Source organism: Macrobrachium rosenbergii, chromosome 33, assembly GCF_040412425.1.
Source record: "Macrobrachium rosenbergii isolate ZJJX-2024 chromosome 33, ASM4041242v1, whole genome shotgun sequence".
Lineage (NCBI taxonomy): Eukaryota > Metazoa > Arthropoda > Malacostraca > Decapoda > Palaemonidae > Macrobrachium > Macrobrachium rosenbergii.
In genome coordinates this window covers 10,880,001-10,907,304 of record NC_089773.1, presented here as the reverse complement: position 1 = coordinate 10,907,304, position 27,304 = coordinate 10,880,001, and the positions used below count along the sequence as shown (strand labels likewise).

General features: G+C 37.0%; 1 protein-coding gene across 9 annotated transcripts in view; it reads right to left on the bottom strand.

The window, feature by feature from the left end:
* LOC136855915 (bumetanide-sensitive sodium-(potassium)-chloride cotransporter-like) overlaps positions 1-27,304 on the bottom strand; it is a 120,150-nt gene that overhangs the window by 21,464 nt on the left and 71,382 nt on the right. For all 9 annotated transcript variants that reach the window (XM_067133380.1, XM_067133379.1, XM_067133377.1 and 6 more), the window contains one exon: positions 606-689. In XM_067133380.1, the coding sequence (XP_066989481.1) occupies positions 606-689 (84 nt within the window). The remainder of the gene's footprint in view (positions 1-605; positions 690-27,304) is intronic.

Below are 27,304 nucleotides of genomic sequence, written 5' to 3'. Positions count from 1 at the left end.
AATACAAACCTTGGGTCTTCACATATTGGAGACTTCCTGGTATCCTTGGGCTAGTAGGAAAATGTAGGATTTTGGGTGGGCGGGGGGTTACGCCCCCCTCACGGGTCAGGCAGGAAACTATGTTCTACAAACAAGTGAGGTTAAATGGAGATTTCTTCTTTTGAAATGCAGCGGGAAAAATACGTGCGTATTTTTCTTGGCAGTAAATTAACTTGTCACACAAATAAATTAAGCTGTTTTTATGAATATAAATCACATTCTCAAACATCACACATGTAAAATACACAAAAAACATACACCTTAAAAGTGAAACACAGAATTCATGTCACAAATAATCAATCACAGCTCACACAACTATTTTCATGAACATAAAACACATTCTCAAAACATCACAAACTGTCACAAAAACACTCACACACACACACACACACACACACACACAAATACAATTATTACAAACTGTCACAAAAAAATACCGTACAACAAGAATGAAGAACATTCACGCCACATATAATCAATTACCGTACACTCTTCCAGCTAAGTATGTAAACTTCTTCCTTAAAGTTAAAAACCTCACAGACTGAGAATAACGGACATATACTCACATAGACTCCTTCCAGCCATCCGAATTTGATAACTTTGCCTCTGAGCGTGGCCTGGGGTGCCTCTGGGTCAGCACTTCCTTGTCGCTGGAAAAAAGTAAGAAAAATTATAACACTGCATTGCAAAAATATATGAATGCTATAAAGGGTTATTTGTAGATATAATGCTATACGCAAACAATTCATATGCTTGAAAATTATTGTTTATGATTATAATAATTTATAAGAACATTCAATAAGTAAGAGGAGGTAACTGAAGAAATATATGGATTAATGTCCTTTAATATCTAATTGTCTCTCCCTCGGAAATAATATATTTTCATACATGTTACCCGAAGGGGAATTTTTTAGTTGATAACAAGTTCGCTGTCTCTTGGGCTCGAACCACGGAAGAACAAGAATTCAGGACTACAGTGACGCATTAAACCACACAGCCATCAAGAGTGAATTGGGTATTAAAGGACATCTGTAGCTTAATGCTTATATATATATATATATATATATATATATATATATATATATATATATATATATATATATATATATATATATATATATATATATATATATAAAAACACAAGTGAATTTATATAACCATTAATCACATGAACACCCAGCGTTTAAACACAGAAGCAATGCAATACCAATATCAACACTAACCTACTACTTATCAGTTTCATAACACAGACACAACATAAATATAAACTAAACTAGAATACTTAAGAGAAATAAAAAATTTAGGACAAAAACATTATCTGACTTTAAATGTTCAGAACCTATGCATAGAAATATTTAGCAAGACTTCTTTGAATAACAAATTAACCTACTAACTGTTAATATTCCGACGGATTCAACTACAAACATTTTAAAACAAATATTAGAAACATTTGCCTGCTAAGTTTTATAATTTCAATGCACATTCAAATATCATAGCTATTAACCACCCAACTGCCAATATTTCCAAACCTACTCTGAAGATAATATAACAAAACAAGAGAAGTGTCAAATGCGCATACACTTACCGGCCTCCTCTGCCCAGCAAAAAAAAAGAAAAGTAAATCGATAAATCAATGACGAGAAAACATTAATTTTTATGCAAGAAAAATATAAAAATTTTTATACGTAAATGTACAGCTTCGTTAAGTCATGTAATAGGTTTGATTTAATGTGAAGTCTCGAAGTTTTCGAGAATCACCTCGTCCAAGGGTATTAAAGGCATGATAGAGAGAGAGAGAGAGAGAGAGAGAGAGAGAGAGAGAGAGAGAGAGAGAGAGAGAGAGAGAGAGAGAGACTACCTGGATAATCATCATTTTTTCCTATTGCAAATCATCTTGGATGCAAAATCGTCCTTAGGTTAAATCTAAAAGAACCATGTTTAAGAGACGTCATCGCAAGAGAGAGTAGAGAGAGAGAGAGAACCTTAGAGAGAGAAGAGAGAGAGAGCCCTTGGAGGCTAAACCCCCCTTTTTAGGTTAACAGGTTGTAAGCTGCTAACTGGAGATAATCATCATTTTTCCTATTGCACAATCATCTTCGTGATTCTTACGTCATCGTCCTAGAGGTTAAATCTTACAGGCTAACCATGTTTACGTTATTGCACGTCATCGCAAGGCTCAAGGGTCTCTCTTTCCTCTCTCTCTCTTTGTGTTCTTTTAATTTATAACATTTATTTTGTAGGGTTAGCCCTCTCTCTCTCTCTAAACCCCTTTTCTAGGTTAACCTCCTGAGGTACGTAGGCTTTAATTTATAAATTTATTTTGACCTCTCAAGTGGCAAAGGTATGAGATAGCCTCTCTCTCCTCGACTCAGTCGCTATTCCTTGTGTTTACTCTTTCAGAATTTATAGGCTTTATTTTGCTACCATAGGACTGCAGAGGTAAAGGTATCTAGCCCCTCTCTCTCTCTCTCTCTCTCTCTCTCTCTTTGTAAACTCAATTTGTCTTTTTAAATGACATTTATTTTGTATGACCAAACTGTTGAGAAAGGTATAGATAAAGGTCTCTCTCTCTCTCTCTCTCTCTCTCTCTCTCTCTCTCTCTCTCTCTCTCTCTCTCTCTTGTGTTCTTTTAATTTATAGACATTTATTTTGCAGAGGTAGAGGTAAAGGTATAGATAGCCCCCTCTCTCTCTCTCTCTCTCTCTCTCTCTCTCTCTCTCTCTCTCTCTCTTTTGCGTTCTTTTAATTTATAGACATTTATTTTGCATACCATAGGACTGCAGAGGTAAAGGTATAGATAGCCTCTCTCTCTCTCTCTCTCTCTCTCTCTCTCTCTCTCTCTCTCTCTCTCTCTCTCAATCAGATAAAGACTTATACAACTATTCTTCATAAAAAATTCAAAATACAAAACATTTGTGAATACGGTATGAACTTTCCTTCCAACATTAAGAGTGAAACAACTTCCCTTGGAAACAACAAACAAGAAACAACATCCTTTCACTAAAGCATAGAGGGATGAGGCAACACTACCGTGCAACGCCAGACACACCAACAACATGGAAAAACAACTTCCTTTGCAACGCTGAAATGGAACGAAAGTTCGCTAAACTGAGAAGGGGTTGAAACAACATCACCTTGCAAGCACACGCCTGGAACAACAACACCCCCCTAGTCCAAGGACAACCGGTTCAAACAACAGAAATTTATGTCAAGACAAAAAGAGAGAGAGAGAGAGAGAGAGAGAGAGAGAGAGAGAGAGAGAGAGAGAGAGAGAGATATGAATCATATTTACGAATCATATTTCTCTCTCTCTCTCTCTCTCTCTCTCTCTCTAACAATACCATCGTTAAGGGCATTGAAAGAGCGTTAAATCTACTTTCAGACTACAAACAGTTGAGAGAGAGAGAGAGAGAGAGAGAGAGAGAGAGAGAGAGAGAGAGAGAGAGAGAGAGAGAGAGAGAGAGAGAGAGAGTTCCTTTTCTTTGCATATTAAGTGTAATTGTCGAACTAAAATTTTACAGTATTATAACTTTCTGTTCTTTCAAAAATGAAATTCTCCATCGAGAGAGAGAGAGAGAGAGAGAGAGAGAGAGAGAGAGAGAGAGAGAGAGAGAGAGAGAGAGAGAAAAGGTACACCAAATCTTTCATACGCATGAATAGCAGTTAAAGGTCGGGGGTATGGGGTATTGTGGGGGGGGGGGGGAGTTGGAAGGGTGGGTTAGCGCATACCCAACAATTGTCCAATTTGGTGTGATTTACCCGAATTCTGTTCTTTTGTTGCTATCCTCCCTTTTATCACCTAGGAGGGCCACGAGAGAGAGAGAGAGAGAGAGAGAGAGAGAGAGAGAGAGAGAGAGAGAGAGAGAGAGAGAGAGAGAGAGAGAGAGAGAGTACTATTATTAATTTAAAATAATAGTACTCTCTCTGAACTAAAATACTGTTGCTGTTTCCATTACATGCTGAAAACCTTTAGACCCTCAAAAATGAGAGAGAGAGAGAGAGAGAGAGAGAGAGAGAGAGAGAGAGAGAGAGAGAGAGAGAGAGAGAGAGAGAGAGAGAGAGAGAATTACATTAATACTGAAGTAAAATATCACTATTTTTATTTCTACCTGAAAACTTTTGGACCCTTTAAAAAAGGAAGCTATTTTAATAGAGAGTTGATTTGGCCCTCTCTCTCTCTCTCTCTCTCTCTCTCTCTCAAAACATAAACAGAAGTTCACCTCAGCCAGAATTTATGCGAATTCAATTCTCGGAATTATCCAGATTATTTTAATGCCCATCTTATATGTATGAATAGATAAATAACCCCATTAAGACCGTAATACGCAAAGTATTAATTCTTCTACCCTTGAAGTTATACAGTATAATATAATTCCTCTGTCAAATACAACACGAATTCTTCTACTGTTTTAAAAATTCTGAATTCCTCAAAACCAAAAAAAAAAAAAAAAAAATTCTTGCAGTCACAAAACTTGATTACTGTGGGAAGTTCTAAGTCAACAATATTAGTAATAAATAAAAATATAAAAATATAAATAAAAATACAAAAAAGTAAAAATATAAAGGAAAATATACATAAAAATATAAATAAATAAAAACATACACAAATAAAAAAAATATATACAAATAAAAAAAATATACATAAAAATAAAAATATATATTACTAAATACACAAATAAATAAAAATAAAATAAAATAGAAACAAACATATAAAAAAATAAATACACATATAAAAATATAATTAAACGCCCTAACTACACCAAGGGCACCCTTGGGGCAATCTTGACCAACAAATTTAAGATTTGACCATGAGGAAAGGGCTGCACATGAGAGGATTAGCCTGGGTATGAGCTGGGGGAGGTCCCCAGGGTATATGGGTGGTGGCCCTTGAACTAGGGGAGTACCGCAGGGTACGGTTGGTGTCTCAATGTGTTTGGGCACATGGGAAGGGCCATGGGTTGGTTGTGTCTGCAAAAACTTGTTCTTAGGTACCTACTTAAGGGATGGGGCGGGAAATGCCCTCTTCAATAGAAGGCAAATGCACAGACAGCGCGCAATACATGCCCGAGGCAATATACCCCACGCGGGGTGCTCAAATTTGGCGAATCATTCGACTCTCTCTCTCTCTCTCTCTCTCTCTCTCTCTCTCTCTCTCTCTCTCTCTCTCTCTCTCTCTCTCTCTCGGGGGAAGAGGATGTAGTGAGGTTTCTTAAATTCTCTCTCTCTGTTTCTCTCTCAAAGGGTGAGGGCTGTAGTGAAGTGCTTGAAAATCTCTCTCTCTCTCTCTCTCTCTCTCTCTCTCTCTCTCTCAGGGAAGAAGGGCGTAGTGAGGTTTCTTGAAATCTCTCTCTGTGTCTCTCTCTCAAGGGGGGTGTAGTGAAGTTGCTTAAAATATCTCTCTCTCTCTCTCTCTCTCTCTCTCTCTCTCTCTCTCTCTCTCTCTCTCTCTCTCTCTCTCTCTCTCTCTCTCTCGGGCGAGGAGGATGTAGTGATGTTCCTTTGAAAAGATGAACCCACCAAAACAGTCATTAACCATAATTAGTAATACCAACCAAGCAGGCGACACCACTGGGCAAAAAAACCTCGCCTTGGGGAACTCTCACAAGAAAAACAATACTAAGAAAGAGGTCGAAACGCGAGAAAAACATTCCAGGACAAGACTCCAGAAACTCATCGGAAAGAATCTTATAAGACAGGAACTATCCGCGAGGAAATGAGAGCCATTTTTTCCTGGGGATTTTGGCGTGGAAGCGACGACAGATATGTACCAATATTTTTATTATGATTATTATACAGAAGATGGTGTTTATTAGGAAGAAGTAACGGAAGGTAATGGGAAATACAGAAAGGTTAAATTATATTACTTATAAAAAAACCGCAGAACTAACACGGCAAACGAATGCACCCGAGACAAAAAAAAAAAAATTTAAAATTCAGTCCATTACCAGTCAAGGAATCTCATTTACAGACCGGCTAACTAACAGACTGGTCGTTAACTAGCACAGACAAATAAGGCAACTGGAATAACAATCAAAGGTAAAAAAAAGTAACAAAAAAGGTAGAAAAAATTCTAATTACACCAACAACTCAGTGGCTGTATCGACAATCCTTTTTGCAGAGCAACTTTCACCAATGGGACGTGATCTCAATCCCAAATCCCAAAAGAGAGATTGCAAGAGATTGAAAGAGACTGCAAGAGAGACAATTAGCTACAGACATATCGCAGCTCCTGCCATATATACGTCTCTGCTGGTTGGTTGGAGAGTCCAGAGGTCCACAACGGGACTCTTATTCCCTTTAAAATTTGCAAATTGCGTGAGGACCCGCCCGGCCATACTAGGATCACAGTGACTCGTCCGATAATCTAAAATTCTCTCTCTCTCTCTCTCTCTCTCTCTCTCTCTCTCTCTCTCCATACCTGGAGAGCAAATAGGAAGGACCCTTCTTTCTACAGTATAGTTGCTTTGCCGCATACTTAAAAGAACTTGCAAAGCAATTTGAAGCACAAAGGCAGCCCTTCAGAAATTCGACAAAGCGCGTCGGGGGGCCACCGTTCGTAATGGAATGATTGGGAGAGTACCTGGGTACGGATCTTCCACTGATAACTCCTGCAACGTTTTTTTGTTTTTTTACATTTTTTTTCGTTAGAGGAGCGTAACAGCACGTTTAGTGATGGGTAACCTTGCCAGGGAGTTTAACTTGGTTGTTAAACTTAGATGTTCTTTTTTGTGGCAAGCATGGTAATGAAGAGCTGCTCTCTCTGCTCTCTCTCTCTCTCTCTCTCTCTCTCTCTCTCTCTCTCTCACACACACACACACACACACACACACACACATATATATATATATATATATATATATATATATATATATATATATATATATATATATATATATATATATATATATATAGTATATAAGAGAGAGAGCGAGAGAGAGAGAATTTACATTTATATTTTTCAACCTACTGAAACACATAAATGTACAAAATATAAAGATGGCATTATGCGTTATCTTTCGCTCTGCAGAGAGAGAGAGAGAGAGAGAGAGAGAGAGAGAGAGAGAGAGAGAGAGAGAGAGAGAGAGAGAGAGAGAGGATATCACGTTGCACCAACCTTTAAACTCATTCAGTGTTATGATTATAAAAAAAAGAAGTTTGACGAACGTAAACACGAGCCATCAACATAAAAACTAGGTCATCCCAAGAGAGAGAGGTGATGGGCACTATAAAAAAAAAAAAGATTAGTCAAAATCATGTTGCAAGCACAGAAATGATATCTCTGTAAACAACAGACTGTTATACACACATACATATATATATATATATATATATATATATATATATATATATATATATATATATATATATATATATATATATATATATATATATATATATATATATATATATAAATATATAAATATATATATATTTGTAAAATAAAAATCATATATTTGTATATTCTATATATTCTATAAAAATATATATTCATATATATAAAAATTATATATATATATACTTATATATATAGATATCAACCTTAACATATTCCCGCCCTTCTCTCTCTCTCTCTCTCTCTCTCTCTCTAAGTAAGCTCTCTCTCTCTCTCTCTCTCTCTCTCTCTCTCTCTCTCTCTCTGAGAGAGATGACTCTTCAGCTTCTGAAGAATGAATAACAAAACAGCTTTCCAATTTATCACAATAAACAAAGACATGACTAAGCATTTTATATCACAGCGAAGTTTCATAAGAATCGTTTTTCTAAATCACATTAAAAATTCCAGTTACTTTAAGGAACAGGAAAATCATATATGCACTAATTGTCATATTACTATTACTACCTTTATTTAGTAAAAAAAAAATAATAATAAACTGTCGAAAATAGATACAAATTAAATTATTGTAACAAAAAATGATTTACATTTTTACATACAATTCATACTGACTAAAGAATCTTTTGTAAGCTTACGAAATTGCTAATATTTTTTGTAATAATAATAAAGTTTTCTGATTTTATAATTGCCTAACTGGCTTAGTACTTACATAAAAGGAGGGCTATAGAGCCTAGAGGAACACAGAAGAAAGAAGGAAAATTCCAAAGTTCCTCAAGATAAAATCATCTTATTTCTAATCTTCGTGAATACAATTAAAAATTCAAATCTGAAACGACCAACCCATCAAGCTATACATATTCAAAAGAACCCAAAAATGGCACTAATTTAATGTTGGTCCATTTATACTTAAAATTTAAGTGGGTTTTAGTTTTCTGTAAAAGAAAACTATTGTGACGACTTTTTCTGTCCGCCCTCGGATCTTAAAAACTACTAAGGCTAGAGGGCTGCAAATTTGTATGTTGATCATCCACCCTCCAGTCATCAAACATACCAAATTGCAGCCCTCTAGCCACACTAGTTTTTATTTTATTTACGGTTAAAGTTACCCATAATCGTGCATCTGGCAACGATATAGGCCAGGCCACCAACGGGCCGTGGTTAAAATTTCACGGGCCGCTGCTCATACAGTGAGCACGGACGGATAAATAGCCGTCTCAATAATCTTGTTTTACAGAACACTAAAAATCTTGGAAACCTTAAAAGTACTTCACTACTTACAAATACCGTTTCTGGTCTCTTATCAGTTTATATCACAGTTCTCACCTGCAAAAGAAAGAAGAAGGAGAATTAGGAAAAGGTGACAGAGAAACTCGGTCTGCGTATCGATAAATCAATAATCGGTTAGCTATTGCGGTACCCGTTATCATGTTCCATTTTGTTATATTCGTGTTTTATGATGAATTAGATTAATGATATTGAAAAGGCTCCTAAATGAGAATATATATATATATATATATATATATATATATATATATATATATATATATATATATATATATATATATATATATATATATATATATATATATATATATATATATATGTTAATCTCAATGTATTAAGACAAACTTTTCATAAGGAGTTCTTCAAGGAGAGTTCTTCAAATCGTAAAGTTTCAATTACAATCTCTCTCTCTCTCTCTCTCTCTCTCTCTCTCTCTCTCTCTCTCTCTCTCTCTCTCTCACTCACACATCTTCTTCAATAAATCTTGCGGCCTTTGACCCCGAAATGTCACACGGAGGAATGTCATCTCGCTGACACCCGCCAATGAAACAAATCCTTTCACTGTCTCCCGTCTGTCAGTCTGTCAGCTGTCAATCTCAGGTATTTATAATAATAATAATAATAATAATAATAATAATAATAATAATAATAATAATAATAGAGATGATCTATTACTTATACTTATTAAAACAATACACAAAAACAAAGTACAATTCCTACTCAATGGCATTGTTCGCGAATGCTATCTCCTTATCGAGACTGTGAATCAGTCTATACTTCTTTTTTTTTCTCTTCTGGCAAGTAAATAAGAAAACAACAATCAGATAGCTTTGAAGTAATGGCAGTAGTAGAGAGGACATCTTTTTGACCGTTTTATCTCTCTTAAAAGGAATACAGAAGGCAAATTCCGGAGTTCAAAGAACCCTAACTGCCTAATTTTATCGAATCACTGGTACACAAAGGATTCGACCCCGTGATTTTTATTGAGATTGGGAAGCTATGGTAGATCAAATGTGCTCCGTAAGAGAGAGAGAGAGAGAGAGAGAGAGAGAGAGAGAGAGAGAGAGAGAGAGAGAGAGAGAAAATACCACGCTTACTATTGACGTTAAAATCGATATCACCATGAGCTTGCAATTATGGTACATCTGGCAACACGACATAAACATAGCATCGACGCGGTGGAACTAAAATGATCATACTTCATAACAAATGAATGAATGGATGGCGTACAAATATAGAAAGTTATCGTGCGCTAGAAGCTTTGTCATGTTTTATTCATGCGTATTCAGTTCCTGGGTACGCAATAAAATGCGTAGGATTATAATTTGCAATTATTCGCTTCTTGCATTGCATAATGCAAGGATCATTCGCGATTAATTCCTGAAGCGTGCGGCTCATATTTTATGCAAGATTATGTCTATAAATATCACGGGGTACCTCTCTCTCTCTCTCTCTCTCTCTCTCTCTCTCTCTCTCTCTCTCTCTCTCTCACTTCCGGTCCATCTCCCCAAATTGCATAATGACATCAATTTACCCTTTACTTGTGCAATTCAAGAGGTAGTGGCCAAGTTGTTCAAACTTTCCGCTGCTTTGCTGAAAGAAGCACCAGTTCTTCATTCTGCTTTTATTTCTTGTGCTTCGTTTCGTTGTCATCCCTTTGTGCTTCATTGCAGCGTAAATTTACCTTTTCGTTCATAAAAGTGATTCAATAAGTAGCTGAAATATTCCGTGCTTCATTCTACATGGGATGATTCCGTGCCTGAGTGAAGCTCGAGACTTCATTGCTTCAGTGATTTTGAAAAATGCTGCGCTTCATCTCAAAGAGGGTTCAAAACGTTTGTGATTCCTGCCTGCATAAGCATCTCGGCAAACGATACAGGACAGGCCACCACCGGGCCGTAGTTAAAGTTTCGTGACCCGCGGCTCATACAGCATTATACGGAGGCCACCGAAAGGTAGATTTATTTTTGGTGGGTTTGATTATACGCTGTACAGAAAACTCGACTGCGCCGAGGAAACTTCTGCGCATATTTTACTTGTTAAAATGAGACATCAAGTCTATCAATTCTTTCTCAAAATATCTTTCGGTCAGACTTCAAAAAAAAAAAAAAAAAAAAGGCAGGCAGAAAGAGGTAAAACATAACTTCCGGCCGACATAATCGCAGGAAGTAAAATATAAAACGTAATAATCTTTGAAAGGTTCTTTTGAACAACGCAACCTACAGCTGCATTTTGTCTTACATTCCTCTACGTCTCTGGCTGCTTACGGGACCAGTCCCCGGCCGGTTTTTCAGAGAGAGAGAGAGAGAGAGAGAGAGAGAGAGAGAGAGAGAGAGAGAGAGAGAGAGAGAGAGAGACCTAGAGTAAGGTGTGTCTGACTGGGCAGCACACAGTCACACACAAAAGTTTACAAATCTTCATTAGATAAATATATATATATATATATATATATATATATATATATATATATATATATATATATATATATATATATATGTTAAAACACATATATACATACACACACATATATACATACATACATATATATATACAAACACACGCATACATACATACATATATACTAAATCATCTAACAAAACATGACAATACATCAGAAGCCAGTTGCCCCTGCCCTCTCTCTCTCTCTCTCTCTCTCTCTCTCTCTCTCTCTCTCTCTCTCTCTCTCTCTCTCCCCCCCTACGTACATTCCAGAGGCGAGGATATTCCGTGACTATCCCACATACAAATCCTATAGCAAAAAAAACACGAAAGAAAAGTACTGTGAATTTGTATACTCTGACCTACTAACTTACTTCCCCCAGACGACTGGGTCTCACAGACTCACACAGCCGTGCGTTACAGAAACTTGTTGATTACTGTTTTTTTTTTTTCCTGTGTACGCCTCTACACAGACTGCTATTGCTGTTACTGCTATTATTATTATTATTATTATTATTATTATTATTATTATTATTATTATTAAATTATTATTATTATTATTATTATTATTAAATGCTTTCTCTGTTTGTATTATCTGTTTGTATTATCAAGTTACTTTCATTATTATCATCAAATTATTATCAAATTATCATTATTATTATTGTTATCATTGCTATTATCAAATTACTATGACTATTATCATCAAATTTTTACCATTATTGTCATCAAATTACTATCATTCTTACTATCCAATTATTATTATTATTATTATTATTATTATTATTATTATTATTATTATCAAATTGCAGGTATTCGATTTATTCCGCGTATGAGCCGCGGCCCATGAAACTTTAACCACGGTCCGGTGGTGGCCTACCCTATATCGTTGCCAGATGCACGATTATCGCTAACTTTAACCTTCAATAAAACAAAAACTACTGGGGAGGCTAGAGGGCTGCAATATGGTATGTTTGATGATTGGAGGGTGGATGATCAACATACCAATTTGCAGCCCTCTAGCCTCAGTGGCTTTTAAGATCTGAGGGCGGACAGAAAGAGTGCGGACAGAAATAAGTGCGGACGGAATAAAGTGCAGGCGGACAGACAAAGCCGGCACAATAGTTTTCTTTTACAGAAAACTAAAAAAAAAGGTTATACTCTGAGACCCAGAAGCCTGCCTATGAGGACGCCAGCCAGTGAGTCTCAAGAGAATCTCTCCACATTAAGAAGGGCAAATTCTCGCGACATTTGCAGATATCAAGCTAGTTTGATCGGGTTATTGGCAATTCCGTCTGCTTGCCTTTACTGTCCACCTGTCAATGCATTTATAACATTTTCTGTCAGTTTCCTTGCCAGATATTCCCTATCTGCTGCTTGATTTTTGTTAAAGACCGTCCCCTTTTACCCAAATAACTAATTACACTAGTCGTTCTGTCCGTCTGTTCTAACAGATGAATACCAGAATCCTGTTTAAGCCAGTCATGATGAATCATAAAAAGTAAAAACTAGGTCAGGAGGCTGGGAAACTAAGCGGTTGACAAGTCGGTATCAAAACTTTTTGGCTAAAACTGATATGATGTTTCAACTCTATCGTTTATCGACGCTTGGGATATATTTGTCTAGAGATTTTGCATTCCTGTTATCTCAGAAGGTTACGGAAAGATATTTCTCTCTCTCTCTCTCTCTCTCTCTCTCTCTCTCTCTCTCTCTCTCTCTCTCTCTCTCCTGAGATGAAAGGAAATGGGTCAATGCATGACAATTTTAAATCCAAAGTTACAAAATTCTCTCTCTCTCTTCTCTCTCTCTCTCTCTCTCTCTGCATGACAATTTTAAATCCAAACTTTAAACCGTTAATTAAAAAAACTTCCTGACAACTCTCTCTCTCTCTCTCTCTCTCTCTCTCTCTCTCTCTCTCTCTCTCTCTCCGGAAATAAAAAGAAATAAGTCAACGCACGACAATTTTGAACCAAAGTTAAAAAAATATCTTATAAGAACAACGAAAATACCAATGACTACAACAGACGTTAAAGTATCAGACCTTAATTCAAAGGCCCACAAAAAAAGTTAATGAAGATCTCATATAAAGATTTCAGCTAAAATTCAGACCAAGAATCACATAACGTCATTCATTTTAAGTAACAAGCAAGAGATCGGAGTTCCTGTTCAAATATGGAACGGCAATGAGGAACGGAATGCAAATGAGAGAACGCAATCTTACGAAATCGGTAACAGAACAGGTAGGTAACAGAATGCTCTCGTTCCTTCGGCGCAATCGAGTTTTCTGTACAGCGTATATTGCTGTATGAGCCGCGGCCCATGAAGCTTTCAGCCACGGCCCGGTGCTGGCCTGTCCTATAGCGTTGCCAGGTGCACGATCATGGATAACTTTAACCTTAAATCAAATAAAAACTGCTGAGGCTAGAGGGCTGGAATTTGGTATGTTTGATGATTGGAGGGTGGATGATCAACACACCAATTTGCAGCCCTCTAGCCTCAGTAGTCTTTAAGATCTGTGGGCGGACAGTAAAAGTGCGGACGGACAGACAAATAGTTTTCTTTTTTCTTTTGGAGAAAACTAAAAAGTGAGGTATATAGTGAAACCTTGCAAAGGATCTGACTGGATATGAGACTGAATTAAGGTAGTTCGTCTAAAATATATACGCAAATTTCATTTATGGGCGTAAGCACAGATACGGAGAACACCAAAGCTAAACTAGTAACAATTGCAGACCTCTGTAAGAGTGAATATCAGGAAGCTGTGGCTCGTCGGGTGTTACATCACAACCCAGTCGAGAATGTAAGATGCATTTTCTTCGAAAATTTCAGTACAACCCTGAACTATCCTGAGTTACTCAAAAGGAAATATTATTCTTCGTTATTTAAAGTCTTCTTTGGAAGCTGCTTCGTCATACAAATCCTAAGGCTCGGGGAGAGAGAGAGAGAGAGAGAGAGAGAGAGAGAGAGAGAGAGAGAGAGAGAGAGAGAGAGAGAGAGAGAGCTGACTCAAGAAGAAACCGGTTCTTGCTCGGGCAAGAGTTTGTAAGCAAGGGGTGGGTTGCTATTTGTCATAATCATCGGAAAACATTCTCTCTCTCTCTCTCTCTCTCTCTCTCACACACACACACACACACACACACACGCACGCACACCCACAAACGCACACGCATACACACAAACGACTGGGGGCTCGCGGCCGCCCAAGATTTTCCACAAGATTTCAATCCTTGTCCTAGTCACGCTGACTGGTCTAACCTCCCTCGACTGAGAAGGAATTAGGCCAGAATTTGTAAGTTTATTCAAGGGTGGGGGTTGGTGGGGGGGAGGGGGAGATTTGCCAGTAGGAGCAGGTGTTCACCTGTGTACTGTCATTCCTGTATACCCATAATCGTCAGTTTTATTGCAGTAAATACTCAGTTTACATGACAGTATTAACAGAAACATATTTTCAACGGTGAGGTATTTGTATACAAGAGTAATTTCTAGTATTGTACACAAGTGTACTTTCTACTACTGTACACAGATGTACTTCCTAGCATCACCTGAAGCCTATCTTCAATTATGATTATTTGAAATAAAAACTGTCAAACATTAAGTGGGAATACACCATTGCAATTTGTTGTGTACAAAAAGGTACTTCCAATAACAATGATAATGTTGCAGCAATTATGATAACTACACATTCTTACCAACATTCTAAAACGCATCTTTTACGAGAACTTGGATAAGATAAACTCCAAGAACACTCGCTTTATGGACTTTATAATCCCACTAAACATTCCGGAGATGCTCACACGATTCCATGGGATCGGAAACGCTCCAAAGAAACTCCAGCAAATCCTACAATTTCCAGAATTTCCAGTACTGGAATGGCAACAAAGAACTCTTTATCTTCTGTCTCCGTTTCCAGCACTTCATATTTCCAGTGCTGGAATGTCAGCAAAGACCTCTTTAACTTGTCTCTCTCCGTTTCCAGTACTTCATATTTCCAGTACTGGAATGGCAGCAAAGACCTCTTTAACTTCTGTATCTCTCCGTTTCCAGCACTTCATATTTCCAGTGCTGGAATGCCAGCAAAGACCTCTTTAACTTCTGTCTCCGTTTCCAGTACTTCATAATTCCAGTACTGGAATGGCTGCAAAGACCTCTTTAGCTTCTGTCTCCGTTTCCAGTACTTCATAATTCCAGTACTGGAATGGCTGCAAAGACCTCTTTAACTTCTGTCTCCGTTTCCAGTACTTCATAATTCCAGTACTGGAATGTCAGCAAAGACCTCTTTAACCTCTGTCTCTCTCTCCGTTTCCAGTACTTCACAATTCCAGTACTGGAATGGCTGCAAAGACCTCTTTAACCTCTGTCTCTCTCTCCGTTTCCAGTACTTCATAATTCCAGTACTGGAATGGCTGCAAAGACCTCTTTAACCTCTGTCTCTCTCTCCGTTTCCAGTACTCCATGACACACACTGGGAAAACGTTGAAAATGCTTTCTTTCTCAGGGGACTGTTTTTGGGCGTCCTGCCAGGAAGAGTCGGCGGGTTCCTGGAACCGGGCTTACAAATTCGGGTTCGTATGGCCTCAGCGGGGCAAACCATGGTGTCCGTGTAGCCTTGGAACGCGAGACTGTGTCGGTTGCGTAATCTACTCTTGTACCTGGAAAGGGGTTTTGGGAAACTCCTCTCTGGAAGAGAGAGTGGGTATTCCTCCTGCCTCTCTGGGACACTGTGAGTTTGGCAGCCAGTAGAGATATTTAAGCCATTTATTTGTTTGTCTAATTTTTTTAGAAATTAACTTCTCTCTCCCATAGTGCGTTCCTTGGGTTACATAACTCTCTATCAATTTATTGATCTGCCTCTGTTAATTCTATGCTAGTCTGTTTATTGATCGGCTAATTTATCTACTTGTTTATTCATCTACCTCTGTTGATTCGAGGCTAATCTGTTTATTGATCGACTGATTTATCTACTTGTTTATTCATCTACCTACTTACAATGTCGTTTTCCTATTCATTTAAAATAGCAAATAAGAAAGGCATAAAATAATTTCTTCACGAAACCTGGCAAATTCTCGTGTACAGTAACCAAAGCTGATTGCTAACAATGTTCCAATATACCAGCCACAGTATCTGTAACACTAACTGAATAGTCAATATTGCACTTCTACTAATGCACAATAGTAACAGTAGTAGTAATAGGCAGAAAAACCAGTAGGCAGTATTACAACTCAAATGCTTTTGTGTGTGTAAACGCACGTTTGACAAAAATGAGGGAACAACTGATTGATTGTAAGGATACATTTGGCGTTCCGGCAAGTCAGCTTTCCGTAAGGAACGATACAACAGTGGGATACATAAATGTATAGCCAGAGGAAAGAAAGGAAAGTGCAATACACTAGAGAGGGTTGAGAAAGGGGCAGACCCACCAGGTCCTTTCTCAAAAAATTGAATAGTTTTCATTTGGTGGAAGCACCGTACATTATTAATCGCTTACATTTTCATTATAATGTTCCATTTTCCGCTGCGGAAAGGTAGCAATGGTGGAAAAACCATGGAGCAGACCCACTTGCTCGTCTAAGGGTTAATTGAAACCTGTTACAAAGAGCATTACTTGTGTAGAATTACAAACTTTGTGGTCACTGAATGTCTAACTTAGGACGTAATACTGTTACAAAGTGGGGTCGTTTTAAACACAGGGCTACCATTTAATATATATATATATATATATATATATATATATATATATATATATATATATATATATATATATATGCATAATATATGCATCTCTCTCTCTCTCTCTCTCTCTCTCTCTCTCTCTCTCTCTCTCTCTCTCTCTCTCTCTCTCTCTCTCTCTCTCCATACCCAAGATCACGCTTTTAAAATTTTCCTGCAAACAGGTCTGATGCAGCCTAGACTGGTTATGAGCAGATTACGCCCACATAGGTTTAGAGAGAGAGAGAGAGAGAGAGAGAGAGAGAGAGAGAGAGAGAGAGAGAGAGAGAGAGAGAGAACGTCCTGGGCTCAAAACGGTATCTGCTTAAAAGGCCTGAACTTGGAAGTACCGGTACACGGGTTACCTTCAAAACGCAATTAACTAAGATTCCATTTAGGGAATCAGTGTAATTTCTAGCAATGGGATTATAATAACATTAAGATACGAGGAAATTATACTAAAATATGTTATAAAGAAATTGTATTATAATATTAAAACAAGGCAATTATATTATAATATCAAGATATAAGGCGATTATAAAATAATATTCAGATATGGAGCAATTATAATATAATACTAAGTTATTTAGTTATAAGGCAATTATAATATAATATTATGATACAAAGGTAATTCCTTCTATGAGGAATTGAAAGCATAAACTAAATTTTAGGGAAATATCAGGAAAAATGGAGTGACTGGTTGTATAGTATATATACAAAAATAAATGACATTGTCGAACTAGGTTTAATTTAGCTCAACTCTCTCTCTCTCTCTCTCTCTCTCTCTCTCTCTCTCTCTCTCTCTCTCTCTCTCTAAAAGGCTCTTGGGAGCAAGTGATCTTATAAAATCCCAGCCACTAGGTCAGAGAGAAAGTGAAACTGCTCTCTGTGCAAGACAATACAGAGAGAGAGAGAGAGAGAGAGAGAGAGAGAGAGAGAGAGAGAGAGAGAGAGAGAGAGAGAGAGATGCAATTTGTGCATGCATATATATATATATATATATATATATATATATATATATATATATATATATATATATATATATATATATATATATATATATATATATATATATATACATATACTGTGAAATATTTTCTGTTCACTATTTGCCTGAGGAGAGAGGCAGTTTGGTCTCTGAAATATAGCCTTTATTTTCCACATTTTGACGTTTTTATGGGCTCCTTCTATTTGTGTGTGTGTGTGTGTATTTTTTTTTCACGACCTAGCTACGATCTGCTACAGTCGTCTAAGAAACACGCAGTACGATTATGAGAGATAAACTAACCTAAACAATCTGGAATAGTCGCCCCTAAAAAATTACGTCATAGAAAACGACGAACTCAGCCTGGAAGACTGGAAAAGTACCGTAGTGGGTCTGGGACATGGAAGCCACCGACTGCGCACGCACACACGCACATACGGATATTTCCACGAAAGAAATGAGTTCCAGAACGCCTGGAATAACGCGAGTCCTTCGGGAAATCGATTCCAGGCCTTCAGTAATGTCACTGGGGTAGATGGAGACACGTTTTGACCACGCGGTGGCAGGTAACCAACAGAATCCTCGGGAATCGAAAGTGGTTCTTGAAACATGACTCTCTCTTTAAATCTCCAACTGGAAAAACATTTATGAATGGAAGAGACTCCCTTGCCTTACTACTGATTTTGCAGATACTGTCAATTGGACCCCCTAAAAATACTCGTGGAAAGCACTGAAGAATCATTCTGAAACTGCGGTAACTTGTGTATTAGTGTTTCATGAGGCCAATGGGTGGCATGTGTCAATTTCGAAAATTTTGCAGATACTGTAGTTTTCCATTTTGGGGCAGTATAATCCCAAGGGGGATCTAAAAGGAAATAAGCCCTGAGAGAGAGAGAGAGAGAGAGAGAGAGAGAGAGAGAGAGAGAGAGAGAGAGAGAGAGAGAGAGAGAGAATTTGACCCTCGCTTGAATATTAGGAGTGCAGATGATTTCATATACTATTGAATATTTTAGTTGTAACAGTTGAATATTTTAGTTGTAGCTAAGATAAAACTCCCCAATGGCAAAAAATAAAGTAAAATCAATGATAAATTAGCAACTAGTTTAACTGATACACCAGATGTTTTTTCGAAGTTATATGTCACTTGAAAGATATTAAGAGCAGAAGTGAATAGCCTGAACTGAATCGACCTTCCACATAAATTAATCTCTCTCTCTCTCTCTCTCTCTCACCATCTATTTCATTTGACATTAAGTGACCTTTTACATTGATTCTCTCTCTCTCTCTCTCTCTCTCTCTCTCTCTCTCTCTCTCTCATTCACGAACTGTCGATACAAAAAGACAAACATTTTAGGATTTCTCCTCTCTCTCTCTCTCTCCATTCGAACTGTCGATACAAAAGACAAACATTTAAGGATTTCTCTCATTTCACGAACTGTCGATAAAAAAAGGCTGATGTATTTTAACAATTCTTTTAAACATGTAGTATAGCACAAAGCTTCTCTCTCTCTCTCTCTCTCTCTCTCTCTCTCTCTCTCTCTCTCTCTCTCTCTCTCTCTCTCTCTCTCTCTCTCTCTCAAAATACAAGCAATTAAAAGAGCAGAGTACAATTACAAATAATCATTTACATACGCAGTTTATTGTCACAGAAAATAAAAATAATTAGGTAATGTATACCCGTCCATATTTGTATAACCAAACTGTCAAATATTTTATTATTATTATTTTATATTTACTCTTCAGGGTCAAAGAAGTCAATCCTTAACGCAAATAACCTATGGCAAAAAGAAACAAAAACTTTCTCTCTTTCTCTCTCTCTCTCTCTCTCTCTCTCATGGCCACACGCCACCATCAGTCACCCATACTCTCCTTTGTCTATAAAAGCGTGACGGACAAATCCGGGCGCGCACATACATTCCTCGAGAATCAATACCCTGACATGACATGTAGACTACTAGAATAACCTTTATGGTGAGTGGGCCCACATCAAAGCCAATATTTGGGATACTCATTAGACTGACCTACCTGGCGTTGGGCCTGCGGGTATGGACACATTGGGTATATATATATATATATATATATATATATATATATATATATATATATATATATATATATATATATATTTATGTTGTGTATACAGTCCTGCCAATGACATTCAATTCTCATGGAATGGGACGTCCCTTGAAAATGTCCTAGACACATTGACATACAGTTTTATTATCCTTGTGGTACTTGTGTGTGTGAGTCACCTGTCAGTGTGATTATATATATATATATATATATATATATATATATATATATATATATATATATATATATATATATATATATATGTGATGCATTATCAGTTTATATTTCTGTTGGTTGTTCAGAGGTCATAGGTGCACACCAGGCCTCCATATTGATTAAACTTCTTATCACATTTGGGCCTACCCTAGGGCAAGAGCCCGTGCTGGCATAAGGGAGAATTCATCTACATCTACCAGCCGACCACTACGGATTTTTACCAAGTTGCTCATTGTACAGCTGGTTGTTAGTTGAGTACAGTGGGTAGCAACTATGTTACAGAAAGGTGTGGGGCTAGCAACCTCATTCCTAAAGAATTAGTGAAGACTGGAAGGTTGACAGCATAAGGAGCTACCGTTCTAGGGCGAAAAGGCAGATAACTTCGGCACATAAGACTTTGAGCATCCATGCGGCAGGGCGTAGGGACGGCAACCTCACCCCATATACGCAAAATAAATACTAGTAGGGTAACATCTCCTGGTGACAACCCTTCTATAGAGAATAAGGTGCGTGGTGAAATAAATAAATTCATCTATATATTTATGTCTATGTGTGTGTGTGTGTGTGTGTGTGTGTAACATCCAACAGGCAGGGCGTAGGGCCGGCAACCTCACCCCACCAATGCAAAATAAACGCTAAAAGCGACGCACCTAAAAGATATAAAGCATTCGATCACAAAATCTCTCGACAGCAAAGACACCGAACCGGGCAGCCATTTTCTCCAGGGACCGATGAAATATAAATGGGCAAACTTTTGGGCAGTGACAAAATGCAGGGCAAGGACACGGCCGCATTCCTCATTTTCAGGAGGGAAGGAACCTACATACCTACCTACCTTTCTCTCTCTCTCTCTCTCTCTCTCTCTCTCTCTCTCTCTCTCTCTCTCTCATTCTCTCTACAAAATGGTAAAATTTTAGAATCTCTTTCAAACATTCAAGAAATCTCGAGTTACAAAATGACAAACATTGTAGAATCTTTTAAATGGTACATAAATTCTCTCTCTCTCTCTCTCTCTCTCTCTCTCTCTCTCTCTCTCTCTCTCTCTCTCTCTCTCTCTCTCAATTACATACGTCTGTGTAGACCTAAGCATTGAATTAGAATTATATGCCCGATTGTAAATTCACTAGTGTGTCGTTCAGAGAGAGAGAGAGAGAGAGAGAGAGAGAGAGAGAGAGAGAGAGAGAGAGAGAGAGAGAGAGAGGTGTGTCCATTCACAAAGTTGGTAAAAGAATCTAACAATTTATCAATTTATCTAACAATTTATATGCACAAAAGGCATATAAATGCCAGCCGCCACTTTGAATGTCTAAATAAATAATGTGCAACGTCTTATCTTTTTTATCAACCTTTATCCAGAATATTTGATGGAATATACAGTTAAAAATATACTACTCCCTCTCCCCCTCTTTTTTGCCACGCAAACACACACAAAACCGTCTGCGCATGCGTGAGCATAAGTTGCCAATTAGAGCATATATATGATTCAATATAAGTAAGATTAATGTTTACCTTTTGAAGGCAATCACACTGAATCTCCTTCACGTACTGCTCTCTCTCTCTCTCTCTCTCTCTCTCTCTCTCTCTCTCTCTCTCTCTCTCTCTCTCTCTCTCTCTTCTCTCCTAAGCAAGCAAACACACACACACGAGTTGCTGAAAAAATACTGCTTCTTTGCAAACACAAAAAACCAGCTTTCCTTATGACCTCTCTCTCTCTCTCTCTCTCTCTCTCTCTCTCTCTCTCTCTCTCTCTCTCTCTCTCTCTCTCTCTGTATGTCTGTCTGTCGGTCTCTCTCCCTCACAAACACACACACACACACACACACACCTACACATACACAAAAAAATCTTCCTTCACACATAAAAATTACAAGTTTGACTCCAGTCTCTCTCTCTCTCTCTCTCTCTCTCTCTCTCTCTCTCTCTCTCTCTCTCTGGTAACCTTGGGTTTAAGAGCCTGAGGGGAGAATAGGTTTGTCTTCTAGTCAACCCTGTCTCTCCCCAGGCTACTCAATTTTGTTTTGCCTCCACGCCTGCAAATCTCGGCACACCTTTCTTAACTCCTTTGTTCTTCTGCCTCTATCTCTCTATCTATCTATCTATCTCTTTATATCTATCTATCTATCTATCTATCTATATCTATATCTGTCTATCTATCTATATTATTTATTCAATAGTTTCCAGCCTCAAAACGATTTCCCTACCAGGTGGGAAATTCTGAGCAGAGAAAAATAGGTGTAAGGTGTTCTCTCTCTCTCTCTCTCTCTACCAGGAGGTGGGAACCTCTAGGCAGAGAGAGAGAGAGAGAGAGAGAGAGAGAGAGAGAGAGAGAGAGAGAGAGAGAGAGAGAGAGAGAGAGAGAGAGAGAGAGAGAAACAACAGGCACCAGGTGAAAGGGTTGGTATGTGGCATATTGCAATAAAAACAAATATTTACGGCACTCAAATACTACCATGAGGTACTCCCATAATCCAACAAGAGATGTGAGACATTCTCTCTCTGTCATTTTCCATTTCTTTCGTTCGATTCCGTACCTTTTTGTTTGTTTTTTGTTCTTGTTTTTGTTTTTAAGGAATAGGGATTTTGTTCGTGGCGAATTTGTAAATCCATAAGTCCTTTTTTTGGCGAGTTTTATTTCCTAGAGAAATTAGCTTTTAAAATGTATATTCCCACAATATTTGTACTGCTGAAAAAATTGTGTTTTGGCAAAGTAGTCCTGTTGACCATGTGTATTTTGACAAATTAGGATTGTTGAGATATTACATATATATATATATATATATATATATATATATATATATATATATATATATATATATATATATATATATATATATATATATATATATATATATATATATTAGTATTGTTGGTAAATTCACCTTCTGCCAAAGACAGCCTTTTTGCATATGTAAAGATTCTGACCAAACTGCATTTCAAAATGCATTTGACACGGCCGTCATACAAGCAATTTTAACAAATCACTATCTTTCATAAACAAAACTTAATGACAAAACTATTTAAATATAATGTTTTACTAACCCATACCACTTGACCAATTAGCATTATATGAATAATACACAACATAATATAAATGTAATTATATATGTGTGTGTGTGCGTGCGTGTGAGCACGCGCATACAATCTGACAGTTCAAAAACCTTCTCGTGCCAGCAAGCACTTTTTTTTTACACCGACAGCAAAACCCATTACAGTGATAAATAGACTGTCTTACCTTAGCCCAAGTCTGGGCAACAAAGCCTGATAAGAATTACGTGAGGCAGAACACGACATTACACTCAATAGAGGTCATTGGTCTGACCTTGAAAATTACTTCGATGCTTAGGTCAATAGGGGTCAAAGGTCATTAACTAAAATTTCCCAGAAAAATGCAAAGATTAAACCTCACTGACTCATCCATACTTGAACTGCTAAATTGCGGATGAACTCCCTGTGCAGAAAAGTTCCCAAACGTTGGCTAAAGAGAGCTCATTAACAGCTTGTCAAACCCGTAACAAATGCCTTGACATTCACTTGCATCTTGCTTGCAAGCTCTCTGGTGCTTTCTAGATATTAAACTCATTATAATTTTGATGATAATCATAATTATACTGAGATTAGTGATCCGTTAGAATGATAAATAAGTGATAACATTTGATAATCATGATGATTATATTAATACTAATGAACAGTTGGAATACTGATTGCAATAACTTTGACAATAATAATAATAATAATAATAATAATAATAATAATGGCACTCTGAAAAGAAAATGCACAAACAGAAACACACATACACACACACACATACACAAACATACACAACTATATTCACATACTCGCAACTTTCATCCACTATTATGAGAATTCCATTCTGCGTCATTTTTATTTTAAAGACGCAATATTCAACTGATAAGAAGACATCTCGATTAAGTCTAATCTGCTGATTTGTCTGGTTGAGAGATCAACTTCTTACCTTCTTCAAATCCTTATTGATAAGACGGGTACAAGGGGTCAGTGGCGTTACGTATATACATACATACACACACATATATATATATAAATGTATGTATGTTTATTTATTATACATATCGTATTTCTGTTAACACAAAACAAACACACACATCACATTCAAAGCCAGAAAGTACTTATGAACCTGTAATTCTATCATTAAACCATCCTATGCTCTTAGATATCACATGATCTACCATTAATTACTATTTGCCACAGTCGAATACTAATAACACCTGGTCTTACAACGGCCATGACATCAAAATTACGAACGAGAGAGAGAGAGAGAGAGAGAGAGAGAGAGAGAGAGAGAGAGAGAGAGAGAGAGAGAGAGAGAGAGAGAGAGAGAGTCTTTCCTGGAAGCGATGAGTTGGCTAAAAAGATTTGAAATACATTGTAGCATCTTTTGCCCTCGGGGGTAGGGGGAGTTAGAGTCAAATAAAGTCACTTATCGAAGTGACAGTTTTAGATAAACTTTTGGTAAACAAATTGTGCAGAATGGATTCAGTAAACAAGGTTTGAAATAATTATAAAATCATTTCACAGAATAAAGCTAAAAATAAACCAGGAACTGACAACGCAAAAACATTGACTGACAAACGACATTCGCAAATCCAACATGATTCGGAGATGCATCATTGAAAAATTTATATAGATATTTTTATTTCAACAGTAAAAATAAACAAGCAATACACAACGACCTAACACAAGACAAAATACTTAACTAACAAAAAAAGCAAGCCTGCGTAAAAGTAAACAAAGAAATAAAATGACACTGTAGAACGGAATCGCAAGCAATACGACTCTTAAGTCACGAAAGCAAATTGCGTCCTCCGGCAAATCATAAGATAATTTACTTTTTTCCCTTTTTTTTTATAGAATGACTTTTTTTTTTTTTTACGTATGACGCAGTCATTCTGAATCGTATAACGCAAAATCATGTTGCGAGGGTGTAAAAGTGGGCGTGTCATGTCATGCGGTTGTCATGACAATAGCAGAGTCCTGTTACCGTGTCATCTCAAATGAAGCTTTTTTTTATTGACTGGTTTATATAATTTGGGTATGAGTAAGGATAAGAATCATATCAAATGTCTAGTTAATGTCAAGTCATTTGAGCCTACAGAGTGCGTCATGTCATATTATTCTTTTTGTAAAATTAAAAGTAATATTATCCGTATCCGGATCACTAAATCCGGTTGCATTATAATGACCGGCCTCGCTCAGATCTGGGCCGGTATTGGTAATCAATGGAACGCCTTTGGCTTATAATAGCTATTCCGCTGTCGAGTACGAATCCACTGTCAGGTAACATTGTCACTGGCTGAATGGCTGTGAGATTCCAGTCCCTTGTCAGTTGTGGAGAGGTTTTTAGATAAGAATCCGTTGTCAGGTAACATTGCCACTGGTAAGGGTAGGTTTTTAGATATGAATCCACTGTCAGGTAATGGGTAAGTCGCCTGGTATGGATTTTGTGGCCATGTTATCAATCCGTTGTCAGGGAAGGTTCATATTCAAAGAATTCTGCAGCCAATCGTAAAAAATTTAACAAAAATAAAAAAAAATATATTAAAATTGGCCATTTCTAAAAAAATATATTAAAATTGGCCCTTTATAAAAAAAAACTATTAAAATTGGCCCTTTAAAAAAAAAATTAAAATTGGCCCTTTATAAATAAAATATTAAAATTGGCCCTTTATAAAAAAAACTATTAAAATTGACCCTTTACAAAAAAAAATTAAAATTGGCCCTTTATAAATAAAATATTAAAATTGGCCCTTTCTAAAAAAAAATATTAAAACTGGCCCTTTCTAAAAAAATATTAAAATTGCCCCTTTCTAAAAAAAAATTTATTTCCTCTTTCTAAAAAAAAACATTAAAATAGACCCTTTCAAAAAATTAAAACTGGCCCTTTCTAAAAAAAAAAAAAACATTAAAATTGCCTTTTCCAAAAAAAAAAAAAAATTGGCACTTTCTAAAAAAAAATAGATTAAAATTGGCCCTTTCTAAAAAAATATTAAAATTGGCCATTTCTATAAAAAAAAAACTTAGTCCACATATTTCACTTCACTTTACTTTCATATTCCAAAGCATCCACACCAATTATCACAGGAATTCGAAGGAAACTGGACACGGCACTATAAAGAGGACTCGTGCTAACGTCAGCAAATACCCAACCTGCTTGCGCCAGCGAAGCAACCACACTCTTGACCTGTTTGCAAAGGCATTTGCTCGAGCTGGGTCATTACTGACCTAATAACAGGGCAGTAATGACCTCTTTTCTGCTGACGCGAAATTTAACACTCTAGCTTCTTCGGCAAGCTGCAGGATTTGCTGGTTATGAGGTCACTTTGAGTGTCTGAATCTGTCTGTACTGTGGAAGCTTTCTGAATGACAGATTCAGCTGATGAAGATCTGAGTGAGGTAGAATGGTATGGAATGCAGGATTTTGGCCACAGGCCAAGCGCTGGGACCTATGAGGTCATCCAGCGCTGGAAATTGACAATAAAAAGGTTAATTTAAAGGTGTAACAGGAGAAAAACCTTGAGCAGTTGCACTATGAAAAACGATTGTCAGACTATACAGTGTACCACGTGAGGTGCAATGATGGTACTACGCCCCACTTTGATGGTTGGGGGTACAGACTAAGAGAAACGTCCAATTACTCCCTTACCTTCCAAGACATTCCTTCAAATTCCTTAAAACGATTTTTATCTAACAAAGAACAATTTAAATCGTACTGAACACAGACACAAACGTACAAACACCGGAAACGCGTTTCACAGCCTTGAGAAGCCGACAATCACTTTTAACACCGTATGCAAATGTACTTTGCGAGTTACATAAGAGTCCTCTCAGCAGGTGTGGGAAAAATTTTAATAAAAAAAAAAAAAAAAAACTGAGGTCTCTGAAATGTTCCCAAGGTTAGGCCAAAAAGGAACACGGCCAAGATGAAGTGATATGGAGGTTGATACCCTTACGTAATGTCACAAAAAAATTTTTTTTTTTGTTTTTTTAAGGCCCATAGATTTGTAAACAACAGAGCATCTATAATATTTTATTACATTATTTACTATTAGCGTTTTTTTCAAATCATCATTTCTGATGAAAAGCTATAGGCCTATGCATGTAAAAAATATACTTTTCAGATGACAAGAAATAGGTCTATGCATGTGTAAACAGCTAAACAGTTTTTCAGGCTTCTGTGGTCAAAATTTTAAGGACCA